At 37.1% G+C, this 18,684-nt stretch overlaps 1 protein-coding gene across 4 annotated transcripts in view; it reads right to left on the reverse strand.

Moving 5' to 3' along the window:
* The window catches only part of DNAJB6 (DnaJ heat shock protein family (Hsp40) member B6), a 114,192-nt gene that overhangs the window by 11,849 nt on the left and 83,659 nt on the right, over nucleotides 1-18,684 (reverse strand). For 3 of the 4 annotated variants that reach the window (XM_051961573.1, XM_051961574.1, XM_051961575.1), the window contains one exon: nucleotides 50-235. In XM_051961573.1, the coding sequence (XP_051817533.1) occupies nucleotides 50-235 (186 nt within the window). Of the gene's footprint in view, nucleotides 1-47; nucleotides 236-18,684 lie in introns of all 4 variants that reach the window. The other variant, XM_051961577.1, reaches the window with a different exon arrangement.

The following is an 18,684-nucleotide window of genomic DNA, read 5'->3' on the forward strand; positions in this document are numbered from 1 at the left end:
TCCTCCAAAGGGATTGAGGAATACCCCTCATCAACCTTTTTTTCCACACCTGCTACGAATATGGGGGACTCCCAGCTGCTGCTGACCCGAGGTTTATCCTGCTCCTCAAAAATATTTTGAGGCGCGGGTTTGGAAGGAGCAGGGCGGTTCATCTTCTGAGCACGGGACTGGAAAGGCAGGGCACTCTGTCCTCTGCGGCTACACTCCTCCACGAAGGCGTTTTCATCTTCTACACCTGAAAGAGCACACAAATGCAAGAGGGACATAAGCAACGCATCCTAGGAATTGGCAGCCATCATCCCGGGCGGTTATACTCTAGCAGGAACAACATACCCAAAGTGTTTCTTTGAGAAATTTGAAGCAAAGAGCTTGGCCTTCGCCTCATTCAAAGGTAATGATTCCTGAAATAGCAGAGAGGGCACCAATTTTAAGTCCTTTTTACAAACTGCCTCTTTCACTATTTACAGCCCGTCTGCTTTCCATTTTAGCTCAGCTTAGAACAGATAACTACAAAGAGGAAGCACAGTGTGCCTTAAAAACCCAAGCCTGGACATCTCTGCCACTCTTGTGTCCAATATTCTTCCTTCCATACGTTTTTGAGAGTTCAATGGATAAATCATTCCCTGGATTGGTCTTGTTCTAAATTTAAAAAAAAAAAAAATTCCCGAGGTTGACCACCCTAGACAAATTCAACCATCACCATGCAGGGTGAAAAAGGCAAAATGATTTATTTCCAGGAAGCATTTATTCTAGAATCAGTGCAAGAAGCTCCTGAGTACTAAAAACATTTGTTAACCATCCGACATGAAAGGAAGAAAACTGGTATCCTAATAGAATTTGAAATGATACGAATAGTCAATTGCCTCACCAAATCCTATCATCTATTTCCTAATTGACTCCAACTGGGAAGTAGTGTTCTTTCAAAGATTCCAGCCTTATTTGCACACATCATGAGAGTCTCTATGCCAACTTCCTGCCTTGGAATTTGAAGACTTATCATTCAGAATGTAGGCATTTCTAACTTGTTTTGTCAACTAGTATCTTTTTTTTTTTTAATAAAGCGTTTCAAAAATGGGGGTAGAGAATGGCATTGAATACTGGGGATTAGTTAAAACAAAATGTTGAACACCATGACTAAGAATAGTTGCAGAATGATTTCAATTTAAATTCTTGGGAAATACTTAGATTGAACTTTTGATTGAGTAATTAATGATGACACAGGAATAACTGAGAAGAACTTGAAGCATAGGGAGAAATCCATTAATGTCATTTAAAAACCCAATGATGCCCCCCCCCCCGATATGCTTAGCACAAAAAAGTGGTCCTATTCTCTCTAAACCTTTACCCATGACACTCCATTTCCCAACTGAGCATTTTCTCTGGCTGTCTTCCATACTTGGAATGTTCTCCATCCTTATCTCCACTTACGGGCTTCTTTTAGTCCCAGCTAAAACTCACACCTTTTGCAAGAATCCCTTCCTATTGCTTCTTAATCTTAGTGTCTTCCCTCTGAGACTGTCCGGTTTATTGTTTCCTCCTCCCATTAAAACTGTGACCTTTCTTTCTCACACACACACACACACACACACACACACACACACGCATATATATTTGGGCCTACACTGTGCTAAGAATTGAGGATACAAAAAGGACACTGAATAAATGCTGGTTGATTGGCTGTATTCAAGTCAAGATACTCAGCACAGAACTCTACTAAGCAAATTATCCTTACCCTGAAGCTTTGCACCTTCACTCTTAACACATATCTTCCTCATCACCAAATCACAAAAGAAATACTGATGTATCATGGAAAGTGATTTTATGGGATTATAAAGTGTGCTTTTAAGAAGCACTCTTAATTGTGCCTCTCTGTAAGATTAAGTGCTCCCTCATCATCCTGTGCTGTTGTCCATCTTTGGTTCTAGTAGCTGATTTAAAAAAAAAAAAAAGATTCTTTGCCCTTCCACAATGGGACTCATATGTGTTATGTCTAATTTTTCATGTCTCATCATTGGATCTAGGCTATAAAGAATCAGTTTAAATTTATATGTTCTAAATGTATAGGCCTTTGGAAAAGGCTGTATCCCCTTCTTGCCAAATTTCCACAGTTGGATGGGGCCTTAGGGACCAACAAATATTCTACAACATGCCTGACAAATAATTAGTTGGATTTATGCCAAGTTGGTTCTTGCCTACAAGAATTCTGACATACTACTACCTGCCATAAATATAGTAAATGAAACCTGTTAACAACAAAATGTTTTCTGGATAAAATGGACTTTCTCATCTCCCATTGTGGTGGAATAGCTGAAGCTTCCTCCCTCTGATAAGAGATCAATGAGTAAAGATTGTAATGATACTTCTGGGATTTTAGAAGATGATCTCATTGGGTAATTATAGGCAAATTACCAAATCCTCTATTTGGCTGGAGTATAGGAATTTTGGCCTCAGTTGTCTATCTCCTTAAACTGAGAACAAATTAGATTTTGAAGGTAAACTTGCAATCTTTTTATCACCTAAGGGAATTCCTGTTCCAATCAATATCCACCAAGTTACTCCCCATCACCAATGTATCATCAATATAATCTTCCATGAACAGCTCAATAATAGCTGCTTGTGTTAATACTACAGTTCCCAAGACAATCATTTCATGAAGGCAGAGTTCTCAAGGTTTTACCACCCCAAGCCTACCCTATGCTCTCCTCTTCTCCCAAAAGGAACAGAACAGTTATTCTTGTAGGCATAGATACCAGAGTCCTCCAGCTCTGCAATCATCACATCCATAAACTAAGAGGCCAGAAGGCAGTGGTCGGTAACTAATTCTTTCATTCACAACATGTGACTACAACCAAAATGAAAAAATGGAAAATCTGGTCTTTTATTTCCCACCCACAACTACATATTCCTTCCAAAGGCATCCTGTGGATTCCAATAAACACAATTATGAAAGCCCAACATTTACAGTTGGAAAAAGACCTTAAAAACATAGTTACAAAGATGGAAGAGACCTCAGAAGCCATCTAATCAAACTCATTTCTCAGATGAGGAAACCAAGGTTCAGGGAGCTTGTGATTTGCTCATAATTATATAGGAAGTTAAGTATCAGGTGGAATTAGAATTCAGATCCTTTAAGTCTAAAGCCACTGTAAATATTATAAGACCTAGGACTAAGAGAGTCCTTAGATATTTAAAGTTCTAATTAACTCTGAGTAGTTTAATGCCCCATTCACTATAGAGATGAGGAAACCATGCCTCAGAGAGGAGAAATGTGATAGAACAGCTATTTACTGAAACCCAGGTCTTAATTCCCTCTCCAACATTTCTCTACTTAACCATGGGGCCTATTGGTCACTAGTCTCAGAAGACTTCTATCTCAGAAGTAGATTATCTAATGACTTGAGGAATCACTTCATTCTCTGGTCATTTCCTTGTTTCTAAAACAAGGTGAGTGGACTAGATTTTTTTTCTAACTTTTAAATTCTGAGATTCTATATAGGGCTTACTTTAAGAAAAACAAAATGAAACAAAAGCCCCATACCAGAACTATCCATGGATACCTAGAAAATGGCTTTAAAGAAATATGGCAGAAACATGAGTCTTCAAGCAGGTCACAACGGAAATAACTGGCTAATGGAAAAACTGATCAGAGAACTTAGAATCTCCAGATGATTCACCCACAAAAGGAGTTTCCCCACCAAAGCTGAGATAGCAACTAGAAACCAGTTTTGCTCCTGTCTGGGGTTTCTGTGGTATGATGCAACAAGCTGTGAAATTCCAAAATGTCCTGCCTGCAGGGTAAAGTAAAGCCCAGCATTGAACACAGACAGCAAATAACCAGGTTCCTACTTCCCTGTGAAAAGGAGTGGGGAAAAGCTATAGAAAATAGCTTTATACAGAGTATCACTCACTACATCCTGATGGTTAAAAGCACAGTGTTTAGGACACATTTCAAAAACCCCAATTGTGAAACTGAACAGTAGGCACGCAGGAAGGGGATTTTGGTGACCAAGTTTCTGTAAGCTCACCTGGCTGCTTCCTTTTGGTTTCCTTGGCAATAAGTCAGTTGCCAGTCAACATAACACAGTAGAGTCACTAATTATGATTAGTCTCCTAAGAGCAAGCTTCTTTGGCTTCAAATGTCAGCCCCTGGCCAACTGTTCAATTTCTTTCTACCTTGGGAAGGAATAGGCTACTGAACCAATCCCACTTCAATAAAAAGTAGCAAATGCAGACCACAGACTGGGGTATGAGTCCCATATTGGAATGTTTGAAAGTTAGTCCACCTAAGTTGTGAACGAATCCAACCATTCTGGAGAGCAATCTGGAATTATGCCCAAAAAATTATCAAATTGTGCATACCCTTTGATCCAGCAGTGTTTCTATTGGGCTTATATCCCAAAGAAATACTAAAGAAGGGAAAGGGACCTGTATGTGCCAAAATGTTTGTAGCAGCCCTGTTTGTAGTGGCTAGAAACTGGAAAATGAATGGATGCCCATCAATTGGAGAATGGCTGGGTAAATTGTGGTATATGAATGTTATGGAATATTATTGTTCTGTAAGAAATGACCAGCAGGATGAATACAGAGAGGCTTGGAGAGACTTACATGAACTGATGCTAAGTGAAATGAGCAGAACCAGGAGATCATTATACACTTCGACAACGATATTGTATGAGGACATATTTTGATGGAAGTGGATTTCTTTGACAAAGAGACCTAACTGAGTTTCAATTGATAAATGACGGACAAAAGCAGCTACACCCAAAGAAAGAACACTGGGAAACGAATGTAAACTATCTGCATTTTTTTTTTTTTCTTCCCGGGTTATTTATACCTTCTGAATCAAATTCTCCCTAAGCAACAAGAGAACTGTTCGGTTCTGCAAACATATATTGTATCTAGGATATACTGCAACATATCCAACATATAAAGGACTGCTTGCCATCTAGGGGAGGGGGTGGAGGGAGGGAGGGGAAAAAAAAAATCGGAACAGAAACGAGTGTCAATATAAAGTAATTATTAAATAAAAAATTAAAAAAAAAAAAAAGTTAGTCCACCTAAACCATGCCAGACATATGAGGAACTCATGAATTCATATAATTACATAAAATTTAACATATACCTTATTAATTAATAATGTAGAAGATTTAACAGTTTCTAAAGCTTTAGCCTTGTGGCATTTTGCCTTTTGAGTTCAATACAAAGCGTTTCAAGACATTTTTCAGGTACTAGGAAGCAAAGAAGCAATTAGTCCAACTGCAGAGGTATTGGGTTGACATAATCACAAGACTGGTGAAATATCCAGTAAGATCTCCAAGACAGCACCAAAACAGTGGTAATTTTCCATTCCCTGTGCCATGTAAATTTGAGAGATCATATGTAGAAGAGAGAGCAAGTACTGGATTGGTTCTGCCACAGCTAAATGCATGACCCTGGTCAAGTCACTTTAATTTTCTAAAACTCAGTTTCCTTGTTTTTAAGATGAGAACTGAACTAAATAACCTTTAGGGATCTAACTCCGAATTTGTAATCTTAAGAGGAAAAATTCATAATCAATATTAAGAGAGAATTTTTGAATGTGACTTTGTATGTAGGGGGTGTGTGTGTGTATGTCTCTATCACACATCAGATGTTTCCATTTTTTAAAATTGGCACTCCATAATTTTCTCCCATTTTGCTTTTTTTAAAAATTTGTTATTTACTTTTAAGTTTTTATAAATCATGAGCTCTAAATTCTGTCCTTCCCTCCAACTGAAAAAGCAAGATACATCAACGGATATCAATTATACACCCATATAAAATTTTAAAGAGGTAAAAAGTGATCTCAGCAATCTTGTCCAATCCCTATTGAAATCATTAAGAACCTTGCATAACAATCTCGAAAAGTGCCAACTGAATTTTTGCTCTAATACCTAATGGGACATCCAAAGACAAACCATTCCATTGTCAGACTTTTTTTTTTTTTAATTATCAGGAAGTTTTTCTTTATGTTGAGCCAAAAAACTACCCTCTGTAATTTCCAATGTCCTAGTCCTAGTCCTGTCTTTTGGAGACAAAGAAACACATTAAAACCCTTCAAATTTATCATAATTTTGTCCTCTTCTGAACTTTCCCTTCTCTCTAATAAATATTTCCATTTCTTTGAATGTATCTTCTTATGCCATGATTGCAAGGGACATCTTAGTCATCCCACCTCTCTGTTTTCCAATTTATCCCTCATCTTATCTATTAAATTTGATACCCAGATCTGTACACAAGATGTTTTCAGAAATGCTCTCAACAAGTGGAATTCATCAGGACTATCATGCTTTCCTAGGCCTGGATGTTATACACCTATGAATACGGTCCAAGTTCACATTGGCTTTTTGGGTTACCTAGAACTTACTATGTAGTTACCACACTATGGACAGACCTGATTTAACAGACTACAGAAATCCCTACTAAAAGCTTTCTGACCTCTCTTTCCTCTACACGTCCACCCATGTACTTCATTCTCTTTTAAACTTTATTAGTTTCAGCCCAACATAGGCATAAGAAGATGACAGTTTTGAATCCTATCATTTATCATACAAGTCATTGAGGCATGGTATGTGTTAGAGATGATCTTCCACAGTTGCTTTAGAATTTGGTTTCTACAAGGGTCTTTCCTTTTACTTGCTTCAGCAGATACTTTATACAACTTGTTGAACTTAACAAATTTAATATTCAACCAAGCAAAACCACATTCCGCCTTGAACACATTTCTACTTTGGGCCTTGCTATCTGTACTATATGTGTGTAGGGCTCCGTTTCACATACTAAAATAAATTTTGTAACCACAATGAACTTGTAACTTCCTTGAGTAAATCAAGGGCAAATTTCCAATTTTCATTTCATTACCTACTCAATGTCCCCCAAATCAAAATGAAAGACAATTGAAAAATGAGGATCAAGAATCCAATAATGCCTTCTATTCCTATCCAAAATTGCCACTGGGTATTCTGTTCTGATCTGTATAAAAAGGAATGCTCTTCCAGTAAAATTAGGGCCTATGAGAAAAAAATTCAAAGCAATCAAGAAGCATCTTTTAAAAAAAAATGAAAATACACTATTATTAGAGGTCATCACAATACTACAAAATCTATGTTCATAGGTGGGCAGACAGTGAGGCATAATGAAAAGACCATTTTTGGAAACCAAGAAGCCAAATTTGAATACTTGCTTCTTCCATTCTCCAGATAACTCAATTTATGCAAGCCAATTAGCCTATCTGAGCTTCAGTTTCCTGACAGAGATAACATTTGTAATTCACAGCACTATATTATAAGCATCAGGATAATTACGGGAAGATTACGGGAAGATCTTTATAAAATTAAAGTACTATTTAAATATATTTGATCATCATTCATTCAATATATGAATAGGTAGTACAAGAAATGCAGTCAGCAAGTGCTTAAACATTTGCTCCCACTCAACTCAAATTTTTATTAACATATTCCCTTCCAAATTTTTAATGTTTTTTCCTTTGGAAGATTACCCTATATTTAATTACCTACTTGAATGGTGATTTCTGAAGCAGAGCATAAGGGTGGGAGTATTTTTTTTGTATTATCAATATCTAGGGCAATACCTTGTACAAAATACATAATAAAAACAGTCAGTGAACAGAACACTGAACTAGAGGTCAGGGCAGAGATCAGGAAGGCCTGAGTTCCAATCCTATCATTAACATTTTCTAGGTATGTAACCTTAGGCCAACCACTTATGCACTCACAGATGTTTCTTCTTCTGTAAAATGGGAGTTATCATTAGCAGTAACTCCCAAAGGTAGTGGTGAAGATGGTAGGAGGAATGCTGAGTTAAAGCACTAAAATACATAGATCTACAGGAGTGCCCACTCCCATGGCCACCCCTACTTAGGAATTTATGGCCCCTGGTAAGATCTATCATGATGACCTTTTTGCCAATAAATAGATGCAGGCTGGGTTGGGACTGAGGGAGGGAACCTCCCCACAGTGTTATCTAAGAACATAAATACTATAAATTTGTTTTAAAAAGTTATAAACATTAAGATTTGTTCTGATTACTACTACCCACCAGCAAGAGACTATCCACTCTAGAAGCTGGAAAATGAAAGGATGTCCATCAATTGGAGAATGGTTGAGTAAATTGTGGTATATGAACGTTATGGAATATTATTGTTCAGTAAGGAATGACCAGCAGGATGAATACAGAGAGGACTGGCGAGACTTACATGAACTGATGCTGAGTGAAATGAGCAGAACCAGGAGATCATTATATACCTCAACAATGATACTGTTTGAGGATGTATTCTGATGGAAGTGGATCTCTTCAATAAAGAGAGCTAATTCAGTTTCAATGGATCAAAGATGGACAGAAGCAGCTACACCCAGAGAAAGAATACTGGAAATGAATATAAACTGCTTGCATTTATGTTTTTCCTCCCGGGTTATTTATACCTTCTGAATTCAATTCTCCCTGTGCAACAAGAAAACTGTTTGGTTCTGCACACATATATTGTATCTAGGATATACTGCAACCCATTCAACATGTAAAGGACTCTTGCCATCTGGGGGAAGGGGTGGAGGGAGGGAGGGGAAAAATCGGAACAGAAATGAATGCAAGGGATAATGCTGTAAAAAATTACCCTGACATGCGTTCTATCAATAAAAAATTATTTAAAAAAAAAAAAAAAGAGAGAGAGACTATCCACTAATTGTTCTCCACCTGCTGCCGCCCACTCTTAAGGTTTTAGTTCTGACCATGGTACTTTGACATTGTGAAAGCATCTGTGCTTGAGTCACAGAGCCACAGGCCTTGGCCATTTGCCATACAACAGTCTCAGAAAAGCCTGGCTGTTTCCAGAATCCCATGACTGAATTATTTCCAATGCCTCCTGTAACCTTAAAGAGTGAGGGGATAAGGTACAAGGGGATGTTGGAGAACTTAGCTTCTTTTAGTTATTATGGCAAGTGCACTCCATTACTCACTGTGGATGTCTCTGGCCCTCTTTCTTAATTTATAAGATGGGGGAGGGGAAGTGTAGGGGGCCCTAGAATCTCAAATTTCCTTCCAGTTTAAAATCTGAGTCCAAAACCCTAGAGAGAAGAGGCCACATTTAAGATTGAATCAGGACTACAGGCATTTCCCAAATTACCAATACCTTTTGAAAAGTCAAATATCTGGGGTGAGGGTGGGGGACAAACAACAAAAGTTGTCACTTTCATGGAACAATGAAGTCCTAGCTCCAATGAAGACCAACGTATTCCCTATAATTAAAGCAACCTGCGCAGGGTCTCACAAACAATGTTAGAGGCAAGATTTAAACCCAAATCTTTACCGAGGTAATCCACTAACTAAACCACGTTGCCTTTCATCTAGGCTGCTGATGGGGATTATCAGGCACAGAAAATCGTTATTTACTGAAATGAGTAACAGAAATGAGGAGGGGAAAAAAAACTTTGAGTTTGGTTGTTTTCTCTCTCATCTTTGAATAATAAGTTAATTATTTATATAACACCTTAAGGCTTGACAAACTTTCTATATTAACTCATTTGATCCTCAGAAAAACCTTTTGATACTCTGATTATCTCCTTTCATCGTTAAGGAAGATACGGCTGAGAGAAAGCCACAGGCTTGGTAAAAAAGAAGCCTCTTTCTGACATGGAAAAATGAACTTAGATTTTAAGTAGCCTTGGATATCACCATTAAAAGTCCAATTAGTGAGTCCCTAGCCAGGGCAAAAATTACTTTTTCACACTTAACATAAGCAATTATTTTGAGTTTAAGTCTTTGGTGAGGCCTATATATAGCCTGGTGAACAGGTTGAAATCCAAGCAAACAAACCCAGTATTCTCCCATGATTTCATAATGCTCTCTTTAAGAAAAGTTATCAGCCATAGCAGGCTGGATTTTGGGCAGTGACCCTGAAATGACTCAGCAAACTCCACACAGGGACTTGAAGTCGTAGACTGCCAAGTTTAAGTAAGAGCTATTCCCCTTTCCCACCCCCACCCCATCCCTCATTCCCTGGCCTGGACATTGTCTGAAGCTATTTCCTTCTTCCCAAACCGGTTCCTCGGCTCTGAAAAGGTAAAGGAAAGAGCAGAGGGAGTGAAGGGTGGGGGGAAGGGAAGTTAGGAGGGGAACTAGGAAGAGAATTAAGGGAGAATATTCTGTTGAATTTATTAATTATAATTTTTTAAATCGGAAAACAACTTGGAAGAGGCTTGAAGCAAATTGTGGTATAAGATGAATTTTTTTAAGTGGCTTAAAGTTTAAAAATAGCAATAGAAGAAAGTGTATTCTGGTAGAACAGCAGTACAAAAAAATTTATGTGCATTTGCTTTGCAATAGTGCACCTTTAAGTATATATTGTTGACACCCAGAATTATAACTCCATACTTCAACAATATGCTGACAGCTCCTAAAGAAAAAAAAAAAAAAAAAACTTAACTTGGAGGTTTCTTTATTTGACCAATTCCCTTTAAGTTGAAATGTGTAGAAGGGTTTAGGTACATCCCAACTAAGCCACATGTAACAGTGTAGCTGCTCCTGACACACATGGAACACCTACAACTACAGAGCTAGGGTATTTCTGTCACAAAAACATTGGCCTCTTGGCTGGCTGACTGCTCCTGAAGGGTCTGATCAATACCTCCATTCCTCACAGAATCACTTACTCAGTCTCAATTTGGGAAAAGCTATGGTGTACGCTCAAAACCATTTTAAATATACAAGTTAACTGTTACATTTGACTATTACCTTTTAGTCTCTTTTTTGGGGAGGCAGGAAATAGGATTGAAAAACAAAATATCAGTTATAACCTTGGGACTTTTAACTAAGTAGATGGGTCTTTTTCTGCCCAGATTCACAAAGTCTGAACTTATTAAAAGCAACCAGAAAGAAACCCTAGAGCAGGGGAATTTCCAAAAAGAAAATACATAGGTTTGAGTCTCCCAAGAATGGAGATCCAGGAGATCCCAGCATCACCTGGGAACCCTGAGTCCTTTTTGCCACCTCCAATAAAATAATGAATCATAAAAGCAATATTCAAATTGGAACTGTTATATTTATATCTATAAAGCTCTCATGCTAGGTAACGGGCCAAGATTTGCTTCAAATTCCCAATGGAGAAGGGAGTTTCACGTTCAGAGTTGCTTATGCTTAAACCCCTGAGTAGACCACTGCCATAAAGTAGGAGACATTCAACAGGAGATCAGTGGTACTCAACACTCCAGAGTGGAGCTGCTGAACCAAATTAAAAAATAATTGGGAAATAGTTAAAAATAAAATTTTAAAAAATATCCTGTAACCAATTTTTCCTGAGTTATATTTACCAGCAGAGGGCAATATTGTATACGAAAAGCTCAAAACAAGCAAAACACAGTTCCCAGTGTTGCTTAGCTTCAAGAAGATGGAGAATGCCTGTGTTTGCTGCTAGAGACTTCACCTGCTTGCAATAGGTTAGACAAAAAAGCTTCAACAATAAAAACCCGGGAATCTGAGGAACATCCAGCACAACTGTCTCTATGCAACCTGGTTTTCTTCTGACCATGTGAAAAACACATTTAAAATCCAGAATGCTATGGATTGGAAAGACACTTGCTCCTGACTTGCCCAACCTTGTTGTTCTACTAGAACAAATTTTATGAAAACAGGACAATATTTATTTCCTTCTTTGTATCGCAAATGTCTAATACAATGTTGTCTGGCATCACATGTAGTAGATACTTAATAAATGTTTGTTGACTGTACATAATATCCTTGATCTTCTACTGGGGAGCAGCAGGGTAGCTCTTCACTAAAGCAGCTTTAGAGTAGAGCTTCACTAAACTCAGTCCCCTCTCCCTGCTGCCTTCAGGGCAAAGTTGTGGCTACCAGAGAAATAATAAAGAGTTTATATGGGTTCTCTTCTCATAGAACCTCATTTAATTGCCAAATACGACCCTGCTATTTACTTTGCTTATTATTCAGGGACACTCAAGAGGTTTAAGCCATTTTAGGAGCCATTAAATTCACCACCCTCCTGTGTTAAAAACCCAAGAAGCAAAAGTTTAATGGCAGGGAAAGAAGAGTGTAGACTGTTTGGAAATGCATCTATGAAATTTCTGGAAAATGCCTAGCCAAAAGGTAAAATGCAAAAGTAACATTCAAATTGGAACCCAGCTATGTATTTGTCTAAAGCTCTCCTGTGATCTAATGGTCTTCCTTTCTTACAACCATAGGGATATTACAAGGACCAAATATGATCACCTATATAGTGATTTGCAGACTTTAAATATGGGGGTGCACGTATTAACTATTATGTGAAAATCACTGGCCTCTAAGGGTTTAATAGATTGAAGATATTTTTCCTAGTAAAAGAGATGGATTTTGTCTATATATCTAGCCACACATTTCCCAGTTGCTGTTGGGACCAGAAGTATCCGTTTATTAGGTAGTTGAGGCACAGACAAGGTCACAGAGAAATGAAGGGGAAAAGAAAGCCTGAGATGTCTCCATGACTCCTTGCCCTCAATTCACTAATTAATTAACCATTCCATCTTTTATACAGCATATTATAAGGATTAAATTTCTAATTAGGAAAATAAATGTTTCATCTCTGCATGGCTGAAATTGCAACTTGTGTGGCAGAAGAACAAATTAAAAGGAAAGATTAATATTTTCAGAATAGAAGGATTACATTTATCTGGAGAGACAGCAAGATTGGTTGATATGTGGGTCAAATGATATAACATACAAAGCTCATAAAATGTCAGTTATTTATCATTATTATTGTTAGCCAATGAGGCAATTCTGCTTGTTTTGGTTCGATACCAAACTATTATTTAAAAAAAAAAGGAAACCAAGATTAAATTATTTGGGTCATACAAGGCAGAGAAACATATAATGCTCTGAAGACTGTAAAAAAGCCAGTGACGTGTTCAGGAGACTTCTTGCTATTTGTAGTTATGTGCTGTTAGGATAAATTACTTTAGTTAAAAAAACAAAAACCCACAATAACATTTGTCATTATATAACAGTTCAAATCACTCTAAAACAGAACTCTAAGCAACATACATTGGAGCTTGAGAGTTTTAGGATTGTGTCCCTGCTATTAGCCATTATAAAGGAGGATTCTCCCCCAAGAGTTTTTCTTCTCTGCCCCCCCCCCACTGTAAAGTGATTTTGATATTAGAAACCGTTAACCCTAGAAGGTTTGGGCTTTTGACAGCTGCTTTCTGCCTTGTGATAATTCACAACCTTTTCAAGAACTCAACCCCAAAGCTGATATTCAGATTGTTAAGTTTGACTTCTCTGGAGCAGAAGTTCTATTTTTATACTCAGGAATAGTAAGATGTGCCAGTAGATAAACCATAAAAATTAGCACAGGCCTGAAAGACAAGTTGGGCAAGGGGAAAAAAGGGAGAAAAATTAATGAATGCTAATAAAAACTAACCACAGGTCTAGAAATGCCTCCTTGTAAATTAATATTCAATACCTTCACAGTGAAGAGGTCAAAATTCAAAGTTTAAAATTAACTGTAAAATCTGGTTGTCATTCTATGTAGTTATGTTGGGGAATATGATATAACAAATACTATGAACATATACATGATTATCTAAGTTTAGCAAGGAAAAAGAACAATTTGGTAGAACTAGCAATCAATATCAAGGGATAACCCTTCTTAAATGAGTAACAGTTCCTTTTAATAGGTAAAAAAAAAAAAAAAAAAAGGTCTACAAAGAGCCATCTACTTTAAGAAAGGTTGATCAAGATCAGGAGAAGCCAATTGTTAACTGGAACTGAGTATAAGATATTAGGTTTGAAATCCAGCCATTCTGGAGAGCAATTTGGATCTATGCTCAAAAAGTTATCAAACTGTGCATACCCTTTGATCCGGCAGTGTTTCTACTGGGTTTATACCCCAAAGAGATACTAAAGAAGAGAAAGGGACCTGTATGTGCCAAAATGTTTGTGGCAGCTCTGTTTGTAGTGGCTAGAAGCTGGAAAATGAATGGATGCCCATCAATTGGAGAATGTTTCATAAATTGTGGTATATGAATGTTATGGAATTTTATTGTTCTGTAAGGAATGACCAGCAGGATGAATACAGAGAGGACTGGCGAGACTTACATGAACTGATGCTGAGTGAAATGAGCAGAACCAGGAGATCATTATATACCTCAACAATGATACTGTTTGAGGATGTATTCTGATGGAAGTGGATCTCTTCGATAAAGAAAGCTAATTCAGTTTCAACTGATCAAGGATGGACAGAAGCAGCTACACCCAAAGAAAGAACACTGGGAAATGAATATAAACTGCTTGCATTTTTGTTTTTCTTCCCGGGTTATTTATACCTTCTGAATCCAATTCTCCCTGTGCAACAAGAAAACTGTTTGGTTCTGCACACATATATCATATCTAGGATATACTGTAACCTATTTAACATGTAAAGGACTGCTGGCCATCTGGGGGAGGGGGTAGAGAGAGGGAGGGGAAAAATCGGAACAGAAGTGAATGCAAGGGATAATGCTATAAAAAAATTACCCTGGCATGGGTTCTGTCAATAAAAAGTTATTAAAATAAAAAAAATTTAAAAAGAGAGAAGAGGACCATGGTAAACCAGTAAAAAAAAAAAAAAAAATTAAAAAGTCAGTCTTCCATTATCAAAAAAAAAAAAAAAATAGATGTTAGGTTTGCCAAATAAATGTTTTTTCTCCCCAAAGGTGGGGGAAGGGCCAAAATATGAAAATATCTATGACATATCACTTTTTATGATGATCAAAAACTGAAAAAAGTCAGTGTCAAACAATTGGGGAATGGCTGAATAAAGCAGGGTATATGAAATATTTTTGTAAAACAGAAAATAAATTAGGTAGCTAGGTGGCACAATGGACAGAGCTCAGTACTTGGGAGTCAGTAAAACTTGAGTTTGACTCCTAGGGTCAAAATACTGTGACCTAGGCAAGTTACCATCTGCCTCATTCTGCATACCTATAAAAATGGAGATAATAGAAGCACTTACCTCACAAGTTAATTGTGAGGATCGGATTATGTAACATATGTAAAGCACTTTGCAAACCTTAAAAATATTATATGTAAAACATAAAATCTATAAATATGCATTGCTATCGTTATTATTAGCTTTTATTCAGAGAAACATAAGTATGAACTAATGCAGTATATAATCAATGAACTACTTGTTAGCAGTCACTAAGTGTTCATTATGTGCCAGGTATTGTGCTAGACATTGGCTATGCAAAAGAGGAGAATCAGCACCACATACACACTTTAAAAAAAAAAAAAAAAAAAAAAAAAGCTCAACTTTAAATGAAAAGCCAACAATTGTCCAGAGAAATTGATTAAACCATCTCAGCCTTTCAATAGAGAAATAGAGGATAACTAGAACAGAATGTTTTAAATGCTGTAAAATTGCAATCATTTTTTTTGTTGTTGTTTTAAATCACTTTGCATTATAAGAGGCTCACTTTTGGGGTGAGTACATCTCCAGAAATCATTTTGATGTTAAAACAAAAGGCATCAGTAAAAGTATAGAAGAGGCATTAATTTGGTTTTGTAGATTTATTTTGCAAGTCACTATCATATTAGACATCAGAATATTATCTGTTAAGCCTGAGAGATGTGCTAATCCCACGATGATTAATGTTCTGGATTTTTCATCATTTTCTTAAATATTAGTCACCTTTATGCCCTAACGCAGGGAAAAGTTACACACTCTCTCTTTCTCTCTCTCTTTCTATAGATAGATAGATAGATAGATAGATAGATAGATAGATAGATAGATGATATATAGATATATACATATATCTATATATATAATATCACTTATCACTAGTAATCACTAATAATCATTAGTGTTGTGATATACTACTAATCACTATAATCTCCATTTTACAGAATAGCAAACTGAGTCGCAAATTTTCTTATGTCTTATTCAGTCATTATTAATAGCTATGAGTTAAGGACTCAGACTCAAAATTCAAACTTAAATGCGGTTATGAGTCTATAAAATCTGAGATTTTGATAAGAGTAGATGAGATCTTGAAAGTCTAGTCCAATTCTTTGATTTTTCATGTGAGGAAATTGGACCAAAAGTTAAATGATTTGCCCAAAAACATAGGTCTTAAGTAGCAGAGTTAGGATTTGAACCCTAGGTTCTCTGAATGAAGAATGTGGGCTCTATCTACCTTATTGTTTTTGCCCCATTGCTTAAATTAGGTAATGCTAGATAATTACCTGAACAGATCTCGGCTTTCTTTTAGTTTAGTGGAATGAAAACAATTTAGAATCACTTTCTCACTGCCCTAAATAAGCACAGAAGGACAGTTTCACCAAATTAGGATAAAGCTTCTCTAAGTCCCTACTAGTCTTACTCATAAACCAAAAGGCAGATGATTAGAATTGTCCTGAATATTGATGTAAGCAATTCTAAACATTTCAAAAATGTTTTAGTTCTCAAATACTGCATTTCTACTGATGACTCTCACTACCAACTGAATCAGGCAAAAACAACAATGGGGGAAAAAAATCATAGAAAATCAAGTTATTATTACGCTTCAAAAATCCAGGCTGCCCCAAATTTCTCATATTTAAAAAAGAACCTCAATTTTTTTTGAATTTTATTTAAATTGGCAACATTGCAAACTCGGGTGACAAATTGGTCAAGCACCTTTCCAGATTGCTAACCCTAAAAATAGAACACTATAATAAATGGGCAAATAATTTTTTAAAACAAAGTAAGACAAGTCTGTTGATATCCTCGGATTAAAAAAGGGTGAAATCATTCAGAAGCTATCCTTGGAATGTAATGGCAGCTGTTACATTTGCACCACCATCTCACATATCTGTGCTCTTTCCCAAACTGGAGAAGTCCTCAGGCCATGGAGTTCAGTTGATAAAATGCAAATGAAAACATAAACCCAAATGCTCTTTTCCTTAAATACAAACTGAGAAGCTTTGACCAAATATGAACTGTTTTCCACGGAATGTGAATACTGTGTTCTCTTAGTCCAATACTAGTTCCAGAAACGCATGTCACCCCTGAAGAACATTTTTCATGATCACGCCATTCAATGGAAGGTATATACCAATAAACATTTCACTAAGAAGTTTGATCAATCTTTGTTGGGAGCTACATTGGATCAGTAGGGAATATATTAATCCTCAGCAACTTGCCAGGGCACAAACTCAGATTGTGGTACTAAGCACTGTCATTTTCAGGGCTTTGGATCTTTCTGACAAATGAGAAAACTGAACCTCCAATAATAATTGCCTTTGAGAGGCAATACAAAAACTAAGAAGGGAAAAAAACCCAATTGTGTATTTAAATGGGGAAATCATCTCAATTCCCTGAGCTTAATTGCTGCTCATCTATAAAACAGGACTTCTTGCATCTCATGGGGTTATTGATTCAAAAATAACATCTTAAACCACAAAATGCCAAAAGAATTTGTGATACTGATAATCATTACTTTAAGTCACAGAGCTCATGCCAGAACTAGAATTACAACTCAGATATCTGTGGACTCCCAGAAGTGCTCTTTTCACTATTCCACACACATTATGTTCTTTATAGGCCTCTTTCCAAAACGAGGTTCAATGGAAAACCAAGATTTCAACTCAAGCCATACATCAGGAATTACTGGGCAAACAGTGAACTGAAATGACCAAGATCACTACAAAGTTTTTCTTCTGGTAATACTCATAAATACTCAATTCTCAATGGCAATCCAGGTCAGGTTTTGAGGAAGCTCCCATTGGACAAACTACTTGTCCAGCACTTAGATTCACAGAATGAAATATTTACAATTGGAAGGCCTTGAGAGGTCATTTATTCCAACCCCTTAATTTTACATTTTAGGAAATTACACCCAAAGGAAGGGGAAGTGATTTATCTATCGGAGATGTGTCAGAAGCAGATTTTGAACTTGGGTCTTCAGACTCCAGTATCAAAGTTGTTCTGTATTACACATGTCCACACATTTTTTGGAAGGGTCAGTGTCTCAACCCAAGGCGTCAGTGGGGAAGAACAGAAAGAGAACTCCAGAAAAAACATAAAAGGAGACAAACCATAAACTGAGCTGTATGACCCTGGACAAGTCACTTTAGCCAGATCTACAGAAAAGACATTTTTTTTTTTCCTCTCAAATTAGAAAGTTGGTCTAACGGACTTTCAGAGACAGAATCAGAACAAGGGGGGACAAGAGACAAAGCACAATGGACAAAGGCTGGTTTAAAGGACTGAACTTAGTTGTTCTATCACTCAAACCCTAAGGAAATGATATGCCTTTAGAGAGTTTATACTTTTCATCTGACTTACTAACCCCTTGAGATACCACAATATCATTTGTCATTTGACAAATCATTTGACAGTCATTTGACAGCACTGCCAGTTCACCCTGTTCCTCCCCTTCTTACAAGTTAATTTTGTCGGGTGACTCAGTTGCCACCCATTAGGACTTGGGCAGTTCAAGGTGGAAAACAGGCTGGAAAGGAAGAGATGTCAACATAAGAAATAATCCTGCCCCTTTTACCTACCCTCCCTCTCTCCAAAACCCTCTAAAGGACTACTTCATGGGGATAGGGCCTGTGTGTTACAGACTGGCTGGGATAAGGGGGAGGAGGAGCAGGGGAGGGAGGTGTTTGGGGAGAAGATGAAAACAATTTGGTTATTTG

Source organism: Antechinus flavipes, chromosome 5 (assembly GCF_016432865.1).
Source record: "Antechinus flavipes isolate AdamAnt ecotype Samford, QLD, Australia chromosome 5, AdamAnt_v2, whole genome shotgun sequence".
Lineage (NCBI taxonomy): Eukaryota > Metazoa > Chordata > Mammalia > Dasyuromorphia > Dasyuridae > Antechinus > Antechinus flavipes.